We start from the raw sequence: 18543 nt of genomic DNA on the forward strand, positions 1-18543 counted from the left end.
CCAGACTGTCGCCTCTGCCGTTAGTTGCCATTTGCCACGCTGTGGAATTCGATCTCGTGCTCCAATCCCTGAGCTGTGCTTTCAAAACTCTGTGTACTTCCAACATAATGTGCTTAACAATCCTTTAGCCCAAGGCCGAGTATCCCTATAAGGCCTGCAATAAAACTAACACCAATAATGTCGCTTCCAATCTTAAGCTCTAGGCGATGCATTTTACTCTTGATGCTCGCAATGGCAGGTGAGATATGCCAATCATATATTTAAGACAGATTTTTTCCATATGCTATTTGTAATAAAGTGAAAGCTACTTCAGTGAGAATCGAGAAGATCTTATCGGAATGAAAGTGAAATCAGTTTCGATTTCGAAAAGTTTGATCGGAATCAAAGCCTGGAAAATATTAAGATTTTTAGTTAAGATCTCTTAACTTTCAATGTTTATAATTTTAACTAGCAGGTTTTGCCAAATAGTTTTTTTTTCCATTCAATGAGAGATATTTTATATAATTTATACTACAATTTTCAAGTGAACAAATCGCCTAAGAAACAAATTTTGATTCTTTTCTAACGTACTGAAACTTTCGTTTCCCTTGAATTTTCCGCAAAGTGTTAAACAGAAAAGTTTCATGCGAACGTTTTCCGTGAATTTTTCACGCTTGCGGGCGAAATACAAATTTCAGCTTTCTAGCCATTTTAGATCATTCAGAAGGAGTCTAAAATATCAACCCTATATTTCCAATAGAATTCGCGCCTAGCCCCTACACATCACATATGTACATAGTATATAAATCTAATCGTAATCTAATTCACGAGAATTGAAAAAGTGACAAACAAACAGAATACAACTATTCGCGGAAGAAATGTGATAGACATATGTACAAAAAGGCAGCATTGTGCAAACTAGGCGATTTCCATATGATTACATATATAGTAGATATATATATATATATATTTTTTTTTCAAAAGAAAAAGTCGAATAATCGAAGATGCTGCTTTATCTTTGCTAATCGTCCATGTGCTCTTTGAAAAGGCTTTTACTGAAGGCCTTAAATAAACCTAAATAATATATTTATCATCAACTCAATTGACTTGGGTACTACGTGGAAATATTATTTACCTAGCGTATACAAATTAATTCATATATGCTTGTACGTATCTACTCATCTCTGCTTGTACCCATATATATATATATATATATATATCCACTGTAGAGATAAGCCCGAAATGCCCATTAGTTGCGCACTGAGGGAAAACCCATTTCGATTATTTATCATACTCTGGTATAGGGTATTACAATCATGTCATGCAAAATGTAACCCAGTAAGTATATATTATCTTGATCAGCAGCAAGATCTAAGTTCGTTCAGGTTCAAGGCTAAGTCGCCTTGAAACTTTACATAGGTCAGAGATCCGCCACGATCACTATATATATAGCTGCTATTGGTCGAATCGATCGAAGGTAGATTCTTGGAAAAACCCCTATATCAAACTTGACATATGTTGGTTTTACCAAGACATCGGATCACTATATTATATAGTTATGCACGGAACGATCGGCTGGAAATGAAGCACTTGCAAGAAAAAGATTTCTTGACCAAATGGGACATATACTAATTTATATATATATATTATATTATATTATAAAATGCTATATAGCCACAAAATAAAAAAAAAAAAGGAAGAATCTTTCTTTCTTTCTTTCCGTGCGACAAATGTCACAAGGGTATTAAATCTTCGGCGTGCCGAATCATTTTTTTTAGCTGTAACACGAGCAGCGCAAATATCAATTTACCTACTATACATATATATATATATATATATATAATCATTCATAAAATCTGGAAATGATGCAGAGGCAACAGCGTGGAAATCTAACCACATGACCCCGACTTTCGTGCACCTTTTAACTTGATTCGCACATATATCCATGTCAGATTAACGATTGACCTTCAATTAATTGTATTTTATATGTGTATATATCGGCAATTAAAATCTGCAGGGCCCGAACGGAAATTGAACATCCGTTTCCAGGCTACAGAAAATATGAATCCCTGGGGCCACACACAATTAATGTTATTTTGTTGCACAGCGGCGCCAATGCGCCAGGCGCCCATCGAAGCGGAGACGGAGGACGCGCTGGCGACCTGGAACTGGCCGGCGGGCACATCGAAAAACTCTTACCGCGATTTTCTTGACAACGGAAGCCCTTTGCCAAAAATTGAGGCTGTGGAAATGGCGCCCGAATTCGACGATGCCTTGCTGAAGGCTTTTAATTTCCCACTGCTTCCGCTGAACATGCACAAGGGTTGGCGTCTTGGGCATCAACGCTACGATAAGTATTTAAAGGAGCTGCAATTGCATCGGACATGGCTGGACGAACTGCAATCTCCGGCTGATGACTCCACCGCGCGACAGACAAGTGGCACCCAGCTTTGGCCAGCCAGCGAGGACGACTTGCTGGCATTATCCGGTCAACCAGGTTCTGGCTACTCCCGCACCAGACAGCAGCAACAACGTAAACATAAACGCGAGCCGTCCGAGCAGAAGGGTACACGCTACAAGCCGTCCATCAGTGCTGGTGGGTAGCTGAAATGCCAGGTGTGGTGGGGAGCCACGTTTTGCTTAGTGCCACATTCTTTTCCAGGTGTCATGACCAATCTGGGCGACTTCTTTAACCAGCTAAAGGCGAACGTGCACTTTGCGGAGCATTCGCAGCAGCTGGGCGAGGCGGAATCTCAGCTGCTCGAGGGTGTGCATCCGCATCCGCTGCAGAAGGACGACGACGACAAAGAAGAGGATGACGATTATGATTCCGGCCAGCCGCCCGATCGTAAGACATCCAAGCTGCTGCAATCCATACGCAGCTATCGACCCTCGCAGAAGGTACGCTCGCTGGTATCACGCAATCCGAACGGATATCGTGGCTCCCAGTTCATTGATCCCAGCTACATGTGGCTGGGCCTGGGCAAATGACCATAAGCTGCCGCATCCACAGGTTACAACGATTGAGATCCATTTCCAGCTTGCCCGCTTCCCAACTTTTCAAATTCTTATCTGTGTGTACATATACATATATATATATAGATATATTTATATTTAAAGGCAAGCATTAAAAAATGCCCGGAAAAATAGCAAAAAAATATTTGATCCTGTTACAGCATATACGATTATTACGACAGTACGCGTGCACCCTGTGCACACATATATTCATGTATACATATATGTATATATATATATATATGGGTTTTAACATTAAACATTAAATATGATTTTCGTTTCCAAATATTCCCGATCGCTTCCCGGTCGGCAACATTCGCTTGCTCGTTATTAAGGAGTTTAGATTTTGGTATAGCTGGGATAACTGTTTCCCTGAGCGGGCACATTCGCGCCTTGGGACTGATTAATCAGCGGCTGCTGCTGCTCGCGTGTACGCTGAATCTGCTTGAACAGCGAATAGATGCCGCAATAAATGTAGATATGCAAGCCTAAAAGAGAACAAGCAATGCGCAGTTAGTACAGTATACAAGGAACACATATATGTGCATGTGTGTATATACAGTTGTATATATAACAATAAGCGCACGATAAGCAGCGGCTGTAATACATGTGTACACAGAGCCGTCAAAGCAGGCTATCAGTATGACAGATACGTATGAGTATGTGTACACATGTGCACTTGGCTGTGTGAGTGCAAAATTAAGATTGCATTGAGTTCCCCAATGGGAAACAATATTGTGACTCACCAAGCCCAATGAAAGTGACTATCAGCACAGGAACAATACGATCGATCTGGGCACTGGACAGCGCTAAGATCAATACGACGAAATTATATATAATGCTTAATATGAGTCCAACGCCAGAGTTGATCAGCCAGGGCAACAGCATCAGATGACGTTCCTGCATTAGAGTAAAAGAGACGGACATACAAATGCACAATTAGACAAATCGAGAAAAAAATATATACGTATTTATATATAATAGTATAACAGAACACATGTGCAGCCTCTCTGCATCACTCACCTTCATTGTGCCCAGGATAAGCATGGCCGATGCCAACAAATTTAGCACAAAAATGCCCAAGTAGACGCTGCACGACACGATTAAGCCTGCAAATATACAATTTAATGGGAGTTTTAATGCACTTTGCACTTGTCGGTTTTCCCCATAATGCACTTACCCATGTGAATTTCATCATATTTCGCTGCGTCTTCAGTCATGTTGCCCACAATGCTGCGAGCAATCACATCGGCGTTCCCCAATATGGTGGACAAGAGAATTGTCAGCACAAAAGAGGACACAACACCAATCCATCCGAGGACGACGCCGGCGGTGCTTAGGCGCATGCAGCACACCCTTTCCATCATTTTCAACGTTTGTTTATCACAAAATTTGATATAAACTGAATTCAACAAACCAGAAACAGAAAATATGTAATGAGTAATGAAATCAAATTCCAACGCAAGCACACACACACATACAGTATGTCAATAAAGTGTTTTGACTAACGAAAAAAAACTAATTTTTTGGGTTTAGTTGAAAATAAATGTACCTAAAAGTGAGAATTTTTTTTCAATTCTAATTTATTTCGATTCTATATTTTTCCTAGAACTTAATGGCAAAAAGAATTGTTAAATAACATTACCCAAACATTTTATAAAATTAAAAAACTAAAAACATTCAAATTTTATGCTGTCAATAAAGTGTTTTTACACGAAACTTTATTACTAAATAACAATGTTAAAAAAACAGGAATATTTTTTTTTAATACTTTGTGTGGCTGCCATTAGCGTCACATACAGCCTGCAATCGCCGTTTCATTGAAACAATAAGGTTTTGTATGTATGTTTCTGGAATCTTCTGCCATTCTTCCAGTACAGCAGCTTTTAAATCAGTTTTTGATTTTGGACTCCGCTTTGCGACTTTTTTTTTCAAATATGACCACACATTTTCTATTGGATTCATATCTGGACTTTGTGGTGGAGTGTCTAACACCTTTCCACAGTTGTACAACAGCCAAACTCTTACCATATGAGCTTTATGCTTCGGGTCATTGTCCTGGTAAAATTTAAAAATTGGCTTATTGTCCTCATAGAATCCAAATTTCTGTGCACTACTGACGAGATGTGTCTGTAAAATGCTCAGATATTGTCTAGCATCCATGGTATTCTCAATGAAGGTCAAATCTCCTACACCCTTGCTCGAAATACACCCCCACACCATCACTGATAGTTTTCCGAATTTAACGGTTGGAATAATATTGCGGTTTTCCAACGCTGTTAGTGGCTTTCTCCAGACTCTGGATGGCCCATCGTTGTAGAATAGCATCATCTTGCTTTCGTCACAGAATATGACGTTACTCCAAAAATCGTTCGAACTATTTACATGGACTTGAGCGAACGATAGCCGCTTCAAAATATTCGCCGCCGATAGTAGAGGTTTTTTCCTGGCAACTCGTGATGTGTAGTCATTGGAATTCAGTAATTTTCGGACAGTTTCATGTGACACATCAACACCACTTTCTTCCTTGAACTCCTGAGCAATATCCCTAAGCGAAATTTGTGGATTTTTCTCAATTTTTCTCAGAATTTTTCGCTTATCTCTGTCAGAAATTTTGCAGGGTCGACCACATACTGGCTTTGCCTCTAGCCTATCTTCCTTATTGGCTCTGTTTAATATGTTGTATATCGTTGCTTTTGATAAATTAAACATATCAGCCAGTTCCGAGACTTGACGTCCCATCTGATGGTTATAATACACCAGCTGAGCGACTTCAAAAGTTGTTCTTTTTCCTGGCATTTTATTTTTCATAAAATTAAAGCAAAACGTTATAAATTGCAATAGAAAATGACAAGAAAAGTCGAAGACACAAGAGAAGCCAAAACGCATGGGCCCAAATCTAACGGGATCACCCAAAAGAGAACGGCAAAACAATTTACCGTAGCTGTAAAAACACTTTATTGACAGCATAAAATGTGAATGTTTTTAGTTTTTTAATTTTATAAAATGTTTGGGTAATGTTATTTAACAATTCTTTTTGCCATTAAGTTCTAGGAGAAATATAGAATCGAAATAAATTATAATTGAAAAAAAATTCTCACTTTTAGGTACATTTATTTTCAACTAAACCCAAAAAATTAGTTTTTTTTTGTTAGTAAAAACACTTTATTGACATACTGTATACACTTACACAGAACTTCGTTCAGTAATTTGTAGTTGCTTCCTACACGTCGCAATTGAGAATGAATGCAGTATGAGAAATGCGCAGCAACGTTAACTGTAACTGGCAAGATTTATAATGGGATGACACTGTCGTATCACAACCAAAACAATGATGCTGTGCCTCTTGCGCAAACTGAGCACAGAAATGCGGTGAACTAGAAATCGCGTACAAGTTCATTGAATCATTTATTTTAATGCTTTAAAATCGTACTTTTTTTTTGTTTGTACCCCGCTCCGCCTAAATTTAATAACAACAATTCACTTTCATCAGCACAATTCAAATATATAATTATTATTAACAGTTACATTTATCAGCGTGACTAAGACGTGACTGTATTGCCAGACTGTTGCAAAAATGCTTTTGCTTGTTTAGCGAAATTTTTAAAAAAATGAATAACTGTTATATTTGTGTTATATGAACTGTGTGTGCATTTTACACATAAAATTGTTATAAACGCCTCTCAGGGGTACCGTAAACACGCTCATTTACTGTACTCCTGACTCATGACACACATATACATATATACATGCTAATGCACGCTATACCCATCTCTATTGCTAGTTGGGGAGATGAATGTGGGGCGTAGCAGAATGTGGAGACGCGTCAGTTGTCAGTTGTTGTTCGCCTGTTGCGCGCTTCGGTTGTGTTTGAGTTGTGCGTCGCGATCCGTTCCGTTCCGCTTCGATTCGGGAAAAACTGAAAACTTTGTCAACTTTGCCGCGCACACTATAGGCCAGGCCTTAAAATGAGATTCGAGCTAACCGTAGACCGTGGACCATGCGATACAGAGCTACGTAGCTGGTGTCTGGGCATAGCTATCTATACGTTAATTTCCATAGCACTAAATACGCTATTTGCGCCGTCTGGTGAGTGAGAATATATGTATTTTAAGTTTTTGTGGCCTTCTATATGTAAATCTACATATGCTACAACATTCGTTAAATTTTATGTTCACATGAATATGTTTTGGTTTCTACGCAAATACACTTCCAACGGTCATACAGTCTACATATATATATATATATATATATATGTGTGTGTGTATGTTTCAATACATACACACAAACACCTATATACGTAAATATAAAGTATGAGCTAATACTTCTCTATAGAAGGCGTTTCGAAACGTGTTCTCATGACAAGGGGCGAGCGTTTTATTTAGTTCGTTCAGTTTTTCGTTTGTTGTTTTTTTTTTTTTTCAAAATTACATTGATAGTTTGGAATTTAAACGACTGTGATGCCAAGTTTGAATCAAGCGATGATCACACAGAGATTAATTCTTATTTTCTAGCTCTGACTTTTATTGGATTCGCAATTGCGGTCATTGCCAATGTTTGCCTGCTTTTTGGCTGCCTGCGGGTAAGTTTTCAAAAATATATACATTATATTTAGCTTTGATATTTCCGGTTCGAGCAGTAGCACTTTCTTTGTACGCCTGATAAGTCATATCTAGAAGTTAAGATTGCTCTTAAAAATGTTCTACACTCTGTTGACTGTGTGAAGAAAAATGTGCACAACACACACACACACACACACACGCACACACACATACATGCATACATATACAGTCCTGTTATTGAGAGCAACAAGTGTTAAATTTGCAGTTCTATATATTCTGTTCCCACAGGCAAAGCGGGCATATAGGTTTCGTTGAGTAGACATCTGTTCGTATGAATTGAATTTAATTCATTGCCCATAACACATTTGGTATAACAGTTGCGGTCACGCCTACCGTCACACTCGGTTAGTTTACCTATAAATATATAGGTATTTACATGCATACATACATATATATATTTCTCAGTATTTAAGCGCTGCAGTTCGATGATATCAGAGAATTCGGCATTTTCGCAACAACTGTGATGTCACCGAATATTATTTTTAAAAAATTCGAATTCTATTCAGAAATGGCAGCTAATATTTCTTATGGAAATTTGATATTTTGAATGCCAACCCGGTTAATACCCTGTTTTTTTCATGCCAGTTAACACGTGTATCTTTACAATTGAGTAATCTGCCAATTGAGTTACGAGCTTAAAAGATTAGGTTAGAAATATATTTGCTACTCCCTTGCCGCAGCTTGTACCAAGACTTTCATAGCCTGCAGCTGGTATTAAAACTGACTACAGGGTATTTAGCAGTCGTGCCTACAATATTTTTGCTGTATGCATTAATTATACTAATTTGCTAATGATAATAAACTTTCTACATCTTACAGCTGTTAACATATGTAAATTGATAAATGAAGATCTATTCTTGATTCCCCTTATAGTATAACCATGTGCTGGTCGGGATCTGGCTGATCTACGCCCTCTTAATAGCCATCAATTTTCCGTTTGCCGTATTCGGTACGATCTTCCATTTTGGTGGCTATCGCGAGGCGACGGGCTTTAACAATGTCATCTTGGCGCTGCTCTTTTACATTGTCGTGATGCGTAAGTAGCTCCTCGAACTTCTGATCCAAATAAATTATATGTGTATATCTTCGTTTCAGTTATTTGCTTGTTCTGCGCACGCATCGTGTACTCGTACCACCTGCAGCTGAAGAATCGTCAGGGCAGTTCGCCGCAGCATTCGGTGGTTGTTTGAATCGACCAGGTGTTCGCATTTCGTGTGAAGCTCTCCTCATTTTGGTTGCATTTTGTCGGCAACTGTTTAATTTAAGAGTTTACCGTGTGCCTTCGTTTTATACATATTTATATATACAAAATAAATATTTGTAATTAAATACTACTAGAGCTCTATTGAATTGCAATTTGTCGTTTACTTCGGCGCAGCTATCAACAGTTGAAATATACACATACATACATACAGGTTGCTACTAAGCTAAACATTTCATAGGACTTACTCAACAGTTAAAACATAATATTCATTAATACACATAGTCGGCTATATATATATATATACTATACTGCACTATCTAACTAGCTATCGTATCGCTCGGCTCACTCTCTAAACATAAAATGGAAAGTTGGTCTTCTTGGTTGTCTGCATGAAGCTCGTCTCCGCGTTCTGGCTGCTCAGTTTCGCTTGAACCGCCGCAAAGATGCGCGCCGTTTGACCGTTGCCGCCCAGATTCAGCTCCAGCTCGAACTGTGTCAGGCTTCTTGTCTGGATGTGCGCCTGCGTCGTCTGCCTGTAGGCCGCGACCAGTTTTCATCTGGGCGTTGTGATGCTCGGCAATTTCTCAAGAAAATCTTGGGCCAAGACATCTTCAATCTCCTGTAGGCAACTGGCCACATTCTGCTCCGTATCGGCATAGTTGCACGGATTGGGGCAGCTAATGCCCAGCGTGGAGAAGAATGGATATAGCTCCTGCAACGACTGCAGCTGCTGGAAGCCCAACATCAGGTGACGATTGCGCGCACGCTGCAAGAGCTGTCAGAGGATTAATTTGTTACCCACAACTGACTCAACTGGGATGCCACTTACCGGCGACTGATTAGTATATTTCATGTCCATGAGACGTGCCACGCGCCGCACATGCGGCACATACAGTGCATTGGGCAATGCGGCCAGATTCTCAATGCTGCCATTGGGCAGCGGCAGCGGCACCACCTCCTCGTGCACATCGAACTCGGTGCCCACAAAAGCCCAACGATACATTTGGAAATGCGGCAGCTTCGTGGCCGGCAGCACACAGCCCAGTTCCAGCAGCTTGCACGCCTCCAGCTGCACCGAACGCCAGTGTTGCATGGGCGTCTGGGGATTGATGCCATTGCTGGCACTCGAATTGGAAGACGACCAGGAGACATCAATGCCCGGCAGCAGGCGTGTTTGTTGGCTGTAAGAACAGTTTAGAGGGTATATATAAACATTTATATTGTTTTGCACCTATTTATCTTCCATGAGAATGGATTCTCTGAGAATCCCCCCTTACGCTAAATAGACGCACCTGCGCTCATCGCTCTCCGACTTGAGTTCCTGTTCCATTTGCAGGAAAACCTGCACCATTTCAGCTATGATGATGGGCCACAGCGAAGTCACATGATCGGGTGACATGCGCAGCAGCAGCACACGGAAGCACAGAAACACAGCAGCCTGCACAGAGGGACCCAGCGGGACTAGACGCAAACTGTTGGCCAATTGCTCTGCAAGCAGTTGAACAATATATTATAATACACGAGTTCCACAAGTGCTAACACTGTAATCCTACCCTGAATATCCGGCATATACTTGTTGTGCTGATCAAATTCGCTGCAGTAGATAACAAAAGCGAGACGCTTGAGCAGCATGGCGCGTAGCTCGTACTCCTGATCGCGGGAGGCGAAAATGTTGAGGCTGCCCGCCTGGGATAGGCTGACGCGCGTCATGAGCTCCCGGAATGTGGTATTGTCGTAGGTCATTAGGCTGTCCATGATCTGGCGCCAGAAGGGCAAGCATGAGATGTGCATTTGAAAGAAAGCGTTGTCCAGCAGCAGGTCGAGCATATCCTTGCGCCACGCCTTTCGCGTATACTGATAGCCACTGAGGCTGGCCAGCAGGGCGGAGCAGGCGTAAAAGAAGGGCACATTGCGTGCCGTGTGATTCTTCAGATACGGCGTTATATTGTAAAGCAGCGTCGTCACAATGGTCACCACCTTGTCCTTCTCCTGCGAGCCATAGGCTACGTCCAGCAGATTCGAGAGTATGCCTGCAAGCACGCTCTGCGCCTGCAGCGAATATTGTTGTATGCCGCCGCCCAGGCTGTTGTCCTTGGCATGGCCATCGGTGTCCTCCTTGACGGCCAGATTGCGTCGCAGCCAGGTGGTCTGTTCCAGGCAGGCGCCCGCGACGCTGGACAGCGATTCCACCAGACGCGCCGTGACATCGTGCAGCTCGCGCACCTCCTTCTTGTCGGGGAAGGGCATCTGGGGACAGCGCTGCACAAACTCATTGAGCAGCATCAACAGCGCGAATTGCGCAGGCGGCGTCAGATTGAGTCCATCGCGGATGAGCACCAGCAGCGAGGCCCAAGCATCGGCCAGCTGTGGCGCGGGCGCAGATCTCATATAGAAGTAGAAAAGCTCCAAGGCGCTAACCTCAATGCTCAGGTGAGCGGGCGGCCGGTGGATGGGCGGCGGCGACTTGACCACCTGATGCAGGGTCTGCACAAATGAATCCATGGGCATGACGCGTATGCTGGAAACCAGCGAGACAAGGCTCAGCTGTGCCGCGCACGCTTGCAGCGTGGAGTTGCGCTGGAACTGCTCCGAAATGCTGGACGAGCTGGAACTGTTGTTGTTAGAGTTGTTGCAGCCACGCTGCTGCCAGGTGACAGCAATGGCAGTCAGGAAATTGCATCCATGATGCAGAGAAACGGGCGATAGAAACTCCAGCAACTGCTGACGCACCGGACGCAGCTGACCCAGTTCACTGTCCCAAATGGCCGCCACACTGGTCATGATGCGCGGCAAATGTGAGAGGACCGCGTTGCGTGCCGCCTGCAGCTGAGGATTGCGCGGCGCTGTGGCCGTGGAACTGGATTCACTCGCCGAGAGAAACGAGTGCACAATACTATTGAGCAATTGGCCCGTGCTGGAGCTTTGCGCCGCAACGCTCGTCTGCGGATAGGCCTGGTTGAACAGATGTGAGAGAGCCGTCTGCTGCGTATTGTCCAGCAGGCAATAGTGACAGAGTATGGTGAGTGCCTCCAGCTGGGAGAGCACATAGTCGGGCGGAAAGTGGCGCTGCTGGGGCAGCGAGAGTCGCGCCAGACGATCCAGATTATTGCAGAGCTGATGCACCACGCTGATGACAATGTTCGTGAGCGAGCCAAAGCTGAAGCAGTTGAGCGAACTGGTCACCAGATCCGTCCAGTTGCGATGCAAATGGCGCAGCCGCTCCTGCTGCAGTGCGCCCAGCACGGCGGCCAGGAACATGGGCTGCTGACTGATCAGACAGTTGGGCAAATATTTGACATTGGCGGCGGCGCCCTCGGCCAGCCGTGTGGGCGAGGCATTGCCCGAGGCATTGCTATCATCGGCAGCGCCTGCGCTGGGCGTATCCTGACGCAGCTGGTGCACCTCATGCTCCAGCCTAATGACAGCCAACAGCAGACGCAGCAGCTGCAGCTGAAAGCAATCCGCATGCAGTTGATCATCCTGTGGATCATTAAAACTGAGCACCTGATCCGCATAGCTGCTGCTGCCGCCGGTTCTGCGCGCATAGCTGCACACGGAGCTGTTGAGGCAGTGCAGCATGACCTTTTGCAGCTTGGCGCGCGCCAGCAGATCAGCTATATAACAGGCCAGGCCACGACCCATGCCCTTGACTATATCGATAAGCTCCGTGCAGATGAGCGCCAGCAGTTCAATGCTCTCCAGCTGAATTCGACGATTGTTGACCACATCCTGCAGCGTTGGCGGCTGACGTTGTGCATCCAGCGACTCGCGCTGAAAGTAGCCGCGCGCATAGAACAACAACAACGTGACCAACAGCTCCAGCTGCATGCAGCCTCGATAGCCCTGGGCGTACTCCGAGTTACTGACGCTGCCGGCGAAGCCCTTGCCCGAGATGCTCTTGCGATGTCGGATGAGCAGCTGCTTCAGACTGCCGCTGCTGAAGGATGTGGTTATGGACAGGCACAGGAACGTGCGCTTGTCGCAGCAGATGATGTTGCGCAGCGTTTGCAGCGCGTAGAGCGTCTGTCGTGTGTCATAGATGGCCAGATAGAGCAGCAAGTGGTTGTGATAGAGATTAGCTGCATCCGTTTGTCGCGAGGTGCCTATGCCCAAGGAGCTGTTGCTCTTTGTGGAGGAGCGTATGCTGAGCTGCTCCTCTGCAGCCGCTGCCGCCGCCGCATTCTGTCGCAAAATTTCCACATTTTGTTTGCTTTTCTCGAGCGTCTTTTGCCAGTCCGGCTGCAGCTTGCTGGTCTCCAGCGACAGACTGCGTCGCTTGTCCTCCACATTTATGGTGTTTTGTGTGTTCGCTTCATTGCCCAGCTCAGCCTCCTCCTCGCTGTGCGTGGCCGCCGCCTCTGTGTCCAGCTGCTCGGCCAGATTGCTGTGATTGCTGTCCGTCGAGGTCTTGGAGATGCAGCTGAGCCGCTTCTTCTCGCTGCTGGTCAGCAGCTTTTTGCGTTTGCGCAGCTCCTTGGCCAGCTTTTTGCCCACGGCCGCTTCGCTGAAATACTCATCCGCTGGCAGCGCGTGCTCGTTGTCCGGCGCCGGCGTCTGCTCCTCGGGCTCATTCAGGCTGGATCCACCCGGCGTCTTCTCCCGCGTCAAACGATACATTTTGCGGCTCTTTATGCGCTCGTGCTGGGTTAGCGCCTCGGTGACGCGCTCGCAGTCGCCCACAAAACGCTTGACATCGTCGCCGCCGCCGCCCGCTCCGCTGGAACTGATCGTAAGACTGTCCTCCTTTTCAATGCTGGTCTCGCGCAACTCCGAGTCCGACTCAAAATCGCTGCTTTCCGAATGATCGGTGATGTCCTGGTCGAAGTGCAGCGATGGCTCCGGCTCGGGTGCAGTCTGCAACTGCGCTGGCTCACTCTCATCCATGGCGCTGGCCAACTTCTGCTCGAGCGGCGTTTGCGGCGCATCTTTGCCAGCGTTGTGCACCAGCTCAATGCGTGGCTCCTCCAGATCGGTTTCATCATCGAAATCATGCGCATTCTCTAGAGGATTTATGATCAGACCAATGGTATTGATATCCTGTAATGCCTCGCTTGCCAGCGGTGTTTTGTCGCTCACGAAATTGGATGTTTTATTGGTTTTACCGCTGAGCGTTACCCCAAAGATCTTCTTCGGCAAATGCCTGATGGGGCTCTTCTTCTTGCCGCTTGTGCCAACGCCGCCGGCGGTGCTGCTAGCCGCTTCCATGTGATGATACTTAACGTTGCCCTGCTCCGAGCTTATGGCATAGACATCACGCTCAAAGGCCGGCGCCTGATGATCCTCATCGCAGGCCTGTTCCGTTTCCGCTGACTCGCGATACAGCTGCTGCATGTGAACAATGCCCACGCGCTTAGAGCTGGCGGAGAGCAGAATCTTGTACAGCGGCTTTGTTAGACGCGCCAAATCGCCGCGCAGGAGCGAAGCCTGCAGCCAATTGGTCACGAATGTGCGCTCGGACATGTAGTGCGGCAACGCGAGCGTATCGAGCACCTTGAGCAGCGTCTTCTCGAAACCACGCGTCATCTGCTTTTCTCTGCCCAGATGCCAGAGCAGCTCGAACTTTTTGTAGCTGCGCGCCTGACTCTCGCGCAGACGCTCCATACTGGCCGTGGGACACAGCAGCTGAGCATCTGCCACACGCTCCAGCTGGTAGCTACGCAATGCGTTGCCGGCACCGAGTCCAGTTTGGGCTTGTGCCTGAAGCAAATGCTGGGCATGCATCCGATTACCTATGACGGATTCGACTAGTCCTGACTCCAGGCAGCTATGCAGCTGATGCAGCAGCGCTGATATTTGTGAGGGATCAATGCCCGGCGTGCCCAGATAGTCCCACAATATGGAGGTGACCAGCTGAAATACGCGTGTACGCTGCTCCATGTAATTGACGTGCCCAAATTTGAGAAGTGGCAGCATAACCACAAATGTGACGCCTGGACTCGTCGTGTGCTCGATCTGTGAGCGCAACAGGCTGCAATAAAAGAGCTGTTAAAGTTGGGCATGGCCTTGATATCAAGGCTATAGCTACCTGATAAGATCAAAGAGCGTGGTAATTGCAGCCACCTGCAGCTCCTTATCACTCTGCGCAAAGCAGGCCACCAGGCACAGCACCTTTAGCCAATTGGGCAGCTCCGGCTCTGCAAAAGATAACAAAGGCTTAGTTAAAGTAAATAGGGCAGAAATAGGTTCCAGGTTGCAGTTACCATTCTTGTCCAGCACAATGTGCTTATTGCAATTGGGAAACGTTGACATCTCCACCAACAGCGTGGCGGCCAATTTGACGGCAGAGCGCAAAGCCGTGCTCAATTGCAGCTCGGACAGCTGTTGCACACTGCGCTGTGTCTGCCCGTCGACTAATAACTTTTGCTGCGGCTCCTCGGTGGCATCACTATCGCTGCTCAGTTCGCTGGCGCTGACAGTGGGCAGTGATAGATTAAGTAAACGCTGCAGCTGCTTGGAGCGCGGCACCAGATCCACGCGCAGCAGGCCAAACAATCGCTCGATTTGTGACTCACGGGCCGCGCACTGATGCTCCAGCACCTGCTCCACCATAAACAGGCTAGAGCTATGACTGGAGCTGCGCTGTAGTTGTACCTTGATTGCGCATTTATTGCTGCTCGAGCCTAAGTCGGAGCTGTCGGAGCTCGTGTCGATTTGCAGCAATTGGCGCGCCAAATAAACCTCAAAGAAGATCTCGTATTGTCGGATGCATTTCTCCAGAATGGAAAAGCCGCGCTTTTGTGTAGCTTTGGTCTGCTCATCGTCTAGCTGAAACTCTGCACAATGTTCCGGGGGAGCACTCTTGGGCGGCTCCTCGCCCGCATCGTCGGCGACATCAATGGGCGTCGGATTACTAGGTGCAATTACAATATCCTTAGGTCGCGATTTCTTTGGGCTGCTGCGTGTAAAAGGCATCTTGGCCTTGGCCTTGATCTTCTTAATGCTGCGCGGCGTGTCCAAATCTGAGGAGGACTGCTGACCTGTGTCCGAGGCGCTTATCTGCAAAATTGACAGTCATATTAATAAATATCTTAGAATCTGGCGCAAAGACTTACATCCTTGTCTAGCTCGGAGAGTCGTGAAAAGGATTTCGCCTTCTTTTTGGGACTGTGCCGCACCACGCTCTGATTGGAGGCAGAGCGTCGGATAAGCTCTTCGTCCTCGGGCTCCGCACACTGAGAATGCTCACCAAATTGATTCAATCGGGAATCTGATTTACTTTTCTCCAGCGCATTGGCTTGTGTGGTAGACTCCAAAGTGTTGTTGCTGTTGCTGCTGCCGGTGGCATTCACGTACTTCTCATCTGAGCCGGAGTTGCTCTGCTCCATAAGCTTATTCAGTTTAATTGGGCTTCTGCAGGCACAATTGAAATAGTAAAGTTAGCAAAAGTGCGTCACATTTATCTTAAAACTCTTAGTTACTCACGTAATCATAGGCTGCACGCGGGACACAATCTTCATGCATAGCTTCAGGGCGGCGGTGATCTCATCACTGCTTAAGCAATCCATGTGCAGGGAGAGCAGCTGGGTAATGGCTAGAAACACTTTGGGTAAGTAGACTCGAGTGGTTTCCGTGTACATTTCAAGTGAAATGGTCTCCAGTAGGAATTCGGTGAGCACGCATATTTCCAGCACACACGGATCACCGGAGCCAACGATGCTGGCGAATTTGCCATCGCTATTGGACTGGACAGAGCTGGGCGCCTGCTGGCAGGCGCGCTCAAACATGTTGGTCATGTAGCTCCAGATGTAGGCCGGATCGAAGGTGGCAAAGAGCAGATTGGCCGACTTGAGCGCGTCCGCGTTGCTGCTAGAGATGTACATGGCGCGTATTATGTCATGCAGAACGAAGTCTAGCACGGCGCTACCGATCTCCGCCTTGTCCAATAGTGAGAGCATAATGCGATACGGCTTCAGATCCATGGGCTGGCACTCCAAGCTCAAACGTAGCGTGCTGACCAGTGCGCTAATAAGTATATGCCGGGAATGTGTAATAAAATAGGGCTCCTCTTTTTGTCCGTCCACTGGCGCAGAGTCTAGCGAAAGCGTGTCATAGGTGGGCGAATTTTTGGTTACCTCACTGGCCAGCAGCCAGGAGAAGAGTCGTCTATTTAGCGACATATCGCGCCGCAGTATTGTATTCAAGCCATTCGTGACCAATAACACCAGCTGATCCTCGTCCAGCAGCTTGGTGTGCATGGGAAAGCCCAGCAGCAGGAACTCCAGCGTATTGCGCTGCACCAATATCACAGAATCGTTGAGGCAGGCGCACAGCGCCGACATCATGATCTCCCGATTGTGACCCATTATGTATATCTGTTTTTGCATGTCCAGGCGCTTGTTAAAGTGCTCCAGCAGGAAGGTAATTGCCGGCAATCGTATAGCCGCATTATTAGCCACCGATTCCCACAGCACTGTGTAAAAGTGCATGGGATTGACTGCGAGGCACACATTCTTTAGCAGCGCACTTATGCGCTCAAAATGATCCAGACCACAATCATAACCAGGCAGCACACCACTGAGGAAACCGCTCAGCGCCGGACGCAGCTTATCGCCCAACGGCACAAAGTATGTCTCATAGATTGTTAACAGCGCCGGGCGCACATTCATGGCCGCATAGCCGAGCAGTGGAAAGAGTCCGGCCCTACAATATGGATAAGAGTTCATATAAAAAGCTCTTATACGTTGTCAAGGCTCCAAATATACTCACCCATATATAAACTCTGTGGCCAGACGTTCGGGTCCCGTCTTGCTGAATATCACCGAGTATGTTTCCAGCGCCTTCAGATGTACGCCCGAGGGCAGGGCGGGGTGCATGCACTGTGCCAGACGTTTGGCTATCTTCAGGCGTCTGGGTATGACCTGGTACTGCGTATTACTTGATATTGCCTATCGCAAAAACGGGTTCAAGAAGATTTACAAAAATATTAATAAAGTTGAATGAAGTGCAAATCTGAATATGAATTAATAAATATGTTAAAACTGCATTTTGTTGCCTTTCTGATATTGAAGGAAATTTACATTCATTTTCTTGATTTTTCATAAATCAAACTATATAGAGTATTCCCAATTGTAAGCACCATTCAGATCTTGAGGATATACTATGAAAATAAATAGATATAGACATATTCTTGAACAAAATAAATCGTGAAATCTGACCGATTTTAGGCACTAGAAACTTGAAATACACTTCGGGCACAGTGAAAAATCCCAGAAATACGTTAACGAGAAAACAAAGGCGATAACGCTAGCTAAATAAGCGCATGAATCAGCATGAACCAGCGGAGCAAATGCTGGCTGGCTGGCGACTGTTATAGTTATCAGAGCTGGCAGATGGCGCGTGGCTGCGGCAAATTGTGTTTGGCTATTTGTGGGTCAGCAGCGTACCTTGCTCAGTTTGCCCAGTGCAGCTATTAGGTCCGCCCACTCGCTGGAGTATTCGAAATTGCGCAGCGCTTTGTCAATGTTGGTCATATATTGGCGATACTTTGCCTCGGCCATGAGCTTCTGCTCCTCCAAGAGCGTGTCCGCCGACTCCATGGCGAGCTTTGTGACTGCTGAAAAGAAGCACACACCAAAAAAGAGAAGAAGAAGAGAGCCCAATTGAAAACAACAATAAGAAAATCAATAACAATTAACAAACACTTGTTGCCGCCGACGTGTGTGTCCTTGGGCTTTTACTAGACGCTGGCCGTTTGTTTTAACCGTAATGCATACATATTTAATG

The 18543-nt window shown here is 45.9% G+C and overlaps 4 protein-coding genes across 7 annotated transcripts in view; 2 read left to right on the plus strand and 2 right to left on the minus strand.

Annotated features, from left to right (window-relative positions):
- Positions 1-21: 21 nt before the first annotated feature.
- Positions 22-3263, plus strand: LOC6626989 (uncharacterized). Of its 2 annotated transcripts, XM_002050140.4 has the most exons (3): positions 22-238; positions 2087-2575; positions 2642-3263. In XM_002050140.4, exons 1-3 carry the CDS (start codon positions 178-180, stop codon positions 2968-2970), a joined length of 879 nt encoding a protein of 292 aa, XP_002050176.3. In that variant the 5' UTR covers positions 22-177; the 3' UTR covers positions 2971-3263. The 2 variants fall into 2 exon arrangements, with proteins under 2 accessions (XP_002050176.3, XP_015029270.1); XM_015173784.3 differs by lacking the exon at positions 22-238 and having other exon boundaries at positions 1855-2575.
- LOC6626988 (uncharacterized) lies at positions 3059-6337 on the minus strand. Its single transcript, XM_002050139.4, has 5 exons — positions 6185-6337; positions 4175-4396; positions 4018-4103; positions 3741-3894; positions 3059-3482 (listed from the first exon to the last, which is right to left on the minus strand). The coding sequence occupies exons 2-5, from the start codon at positions 4359-4361 to the stop codon at positions 3334-3336; spliced, it is 576 nt and encodes a 191-aa protein (XP_002050175.1). The 5' UTR covers positions 4362-4396; positions 6185-6337; the 3' UTR covers positions 3059-3333.
- A 490-nt stretch (positions 6338-6827) lies between these two features.
- Positions 6828-8966, plus strand: LOC6626987 (uncharacterized). Its single transcript, XM_002050138.4, has 4 exons — positions 6828-7083; positions 7509-7576; positions 8490-8652; positions 8712-8966. Exons 1-4 carry the CDS (start codon positions 6963-6965, stop codon positions 8804-8806), a joined length of 447 nt encoding a protein of 148 aa, XP_002050174.1. The 5' UTR covers positions 6828-6962; the 3' UTR covers positions 8807-8966.
- Positions 8958-18543, minus strand: part of LOC6626821 (protein DOP1 homolog) — a 44042-nt gene continuing 34456 nt past the window's right edge. Inside the window, exons 1-10 of one of the 3 annotated variants that reach the window (XM_032436181.2) lie at positions 18204-18373; positions 17527-17705; positions 16243-17460; positions 15873-16170; positions 15021-15816; positions 14846-14954; positions 10374-14788; positions 10113-10308; positions 9650-10001; positions 8958-9586 (exon numbers count right to left, since the gene is read on the minus strand). In XM_032436181.2, coding sequence (XP_032292072.1) covers positions 9374-9586; positions 9650-10001; positions 10113-10308; positions 10374-14788; positions 14846-14954; positions 15021-15816; positions 15873-16170; positions 16243-17460; positions 17527-17705; positions 18204-18356 — 7929 coding nt within the window. In that variant the 5' untranslated portion in view covers positions 18357-18373 and the 3' untranslated portion in view covers positions 8958-9373. Of the gene's footprint in view, positions 9596-9649; positions 10002-10112; positions 10309-10373; positions 14789-14845; positions 14955-15020; positions 15817-15872; positions 16171-16242; positions 17461-17526; positions 17706-18203; positions 18374-18543 lie in introns of those variants that run through there. The other 2 variants (XM_032436180.2, XM_070210142.1) reach the window with 2 other exon arrangements.

This window comes from Drosophila virilis, chromosome 5 (genome assembly GCF_030788295.1).
Source record: "Drosophila virilis strain 15010-1051.87 chromosome 5, Dvir_AGI_RSII-ME, whole genome shotgun sequence".
Lineage (NCBI taxonomy): Eukaryota > Metazoa > Arthropoda > Insecta > Diptera > Drosophilidae > Drosophila > Drosophila virilis.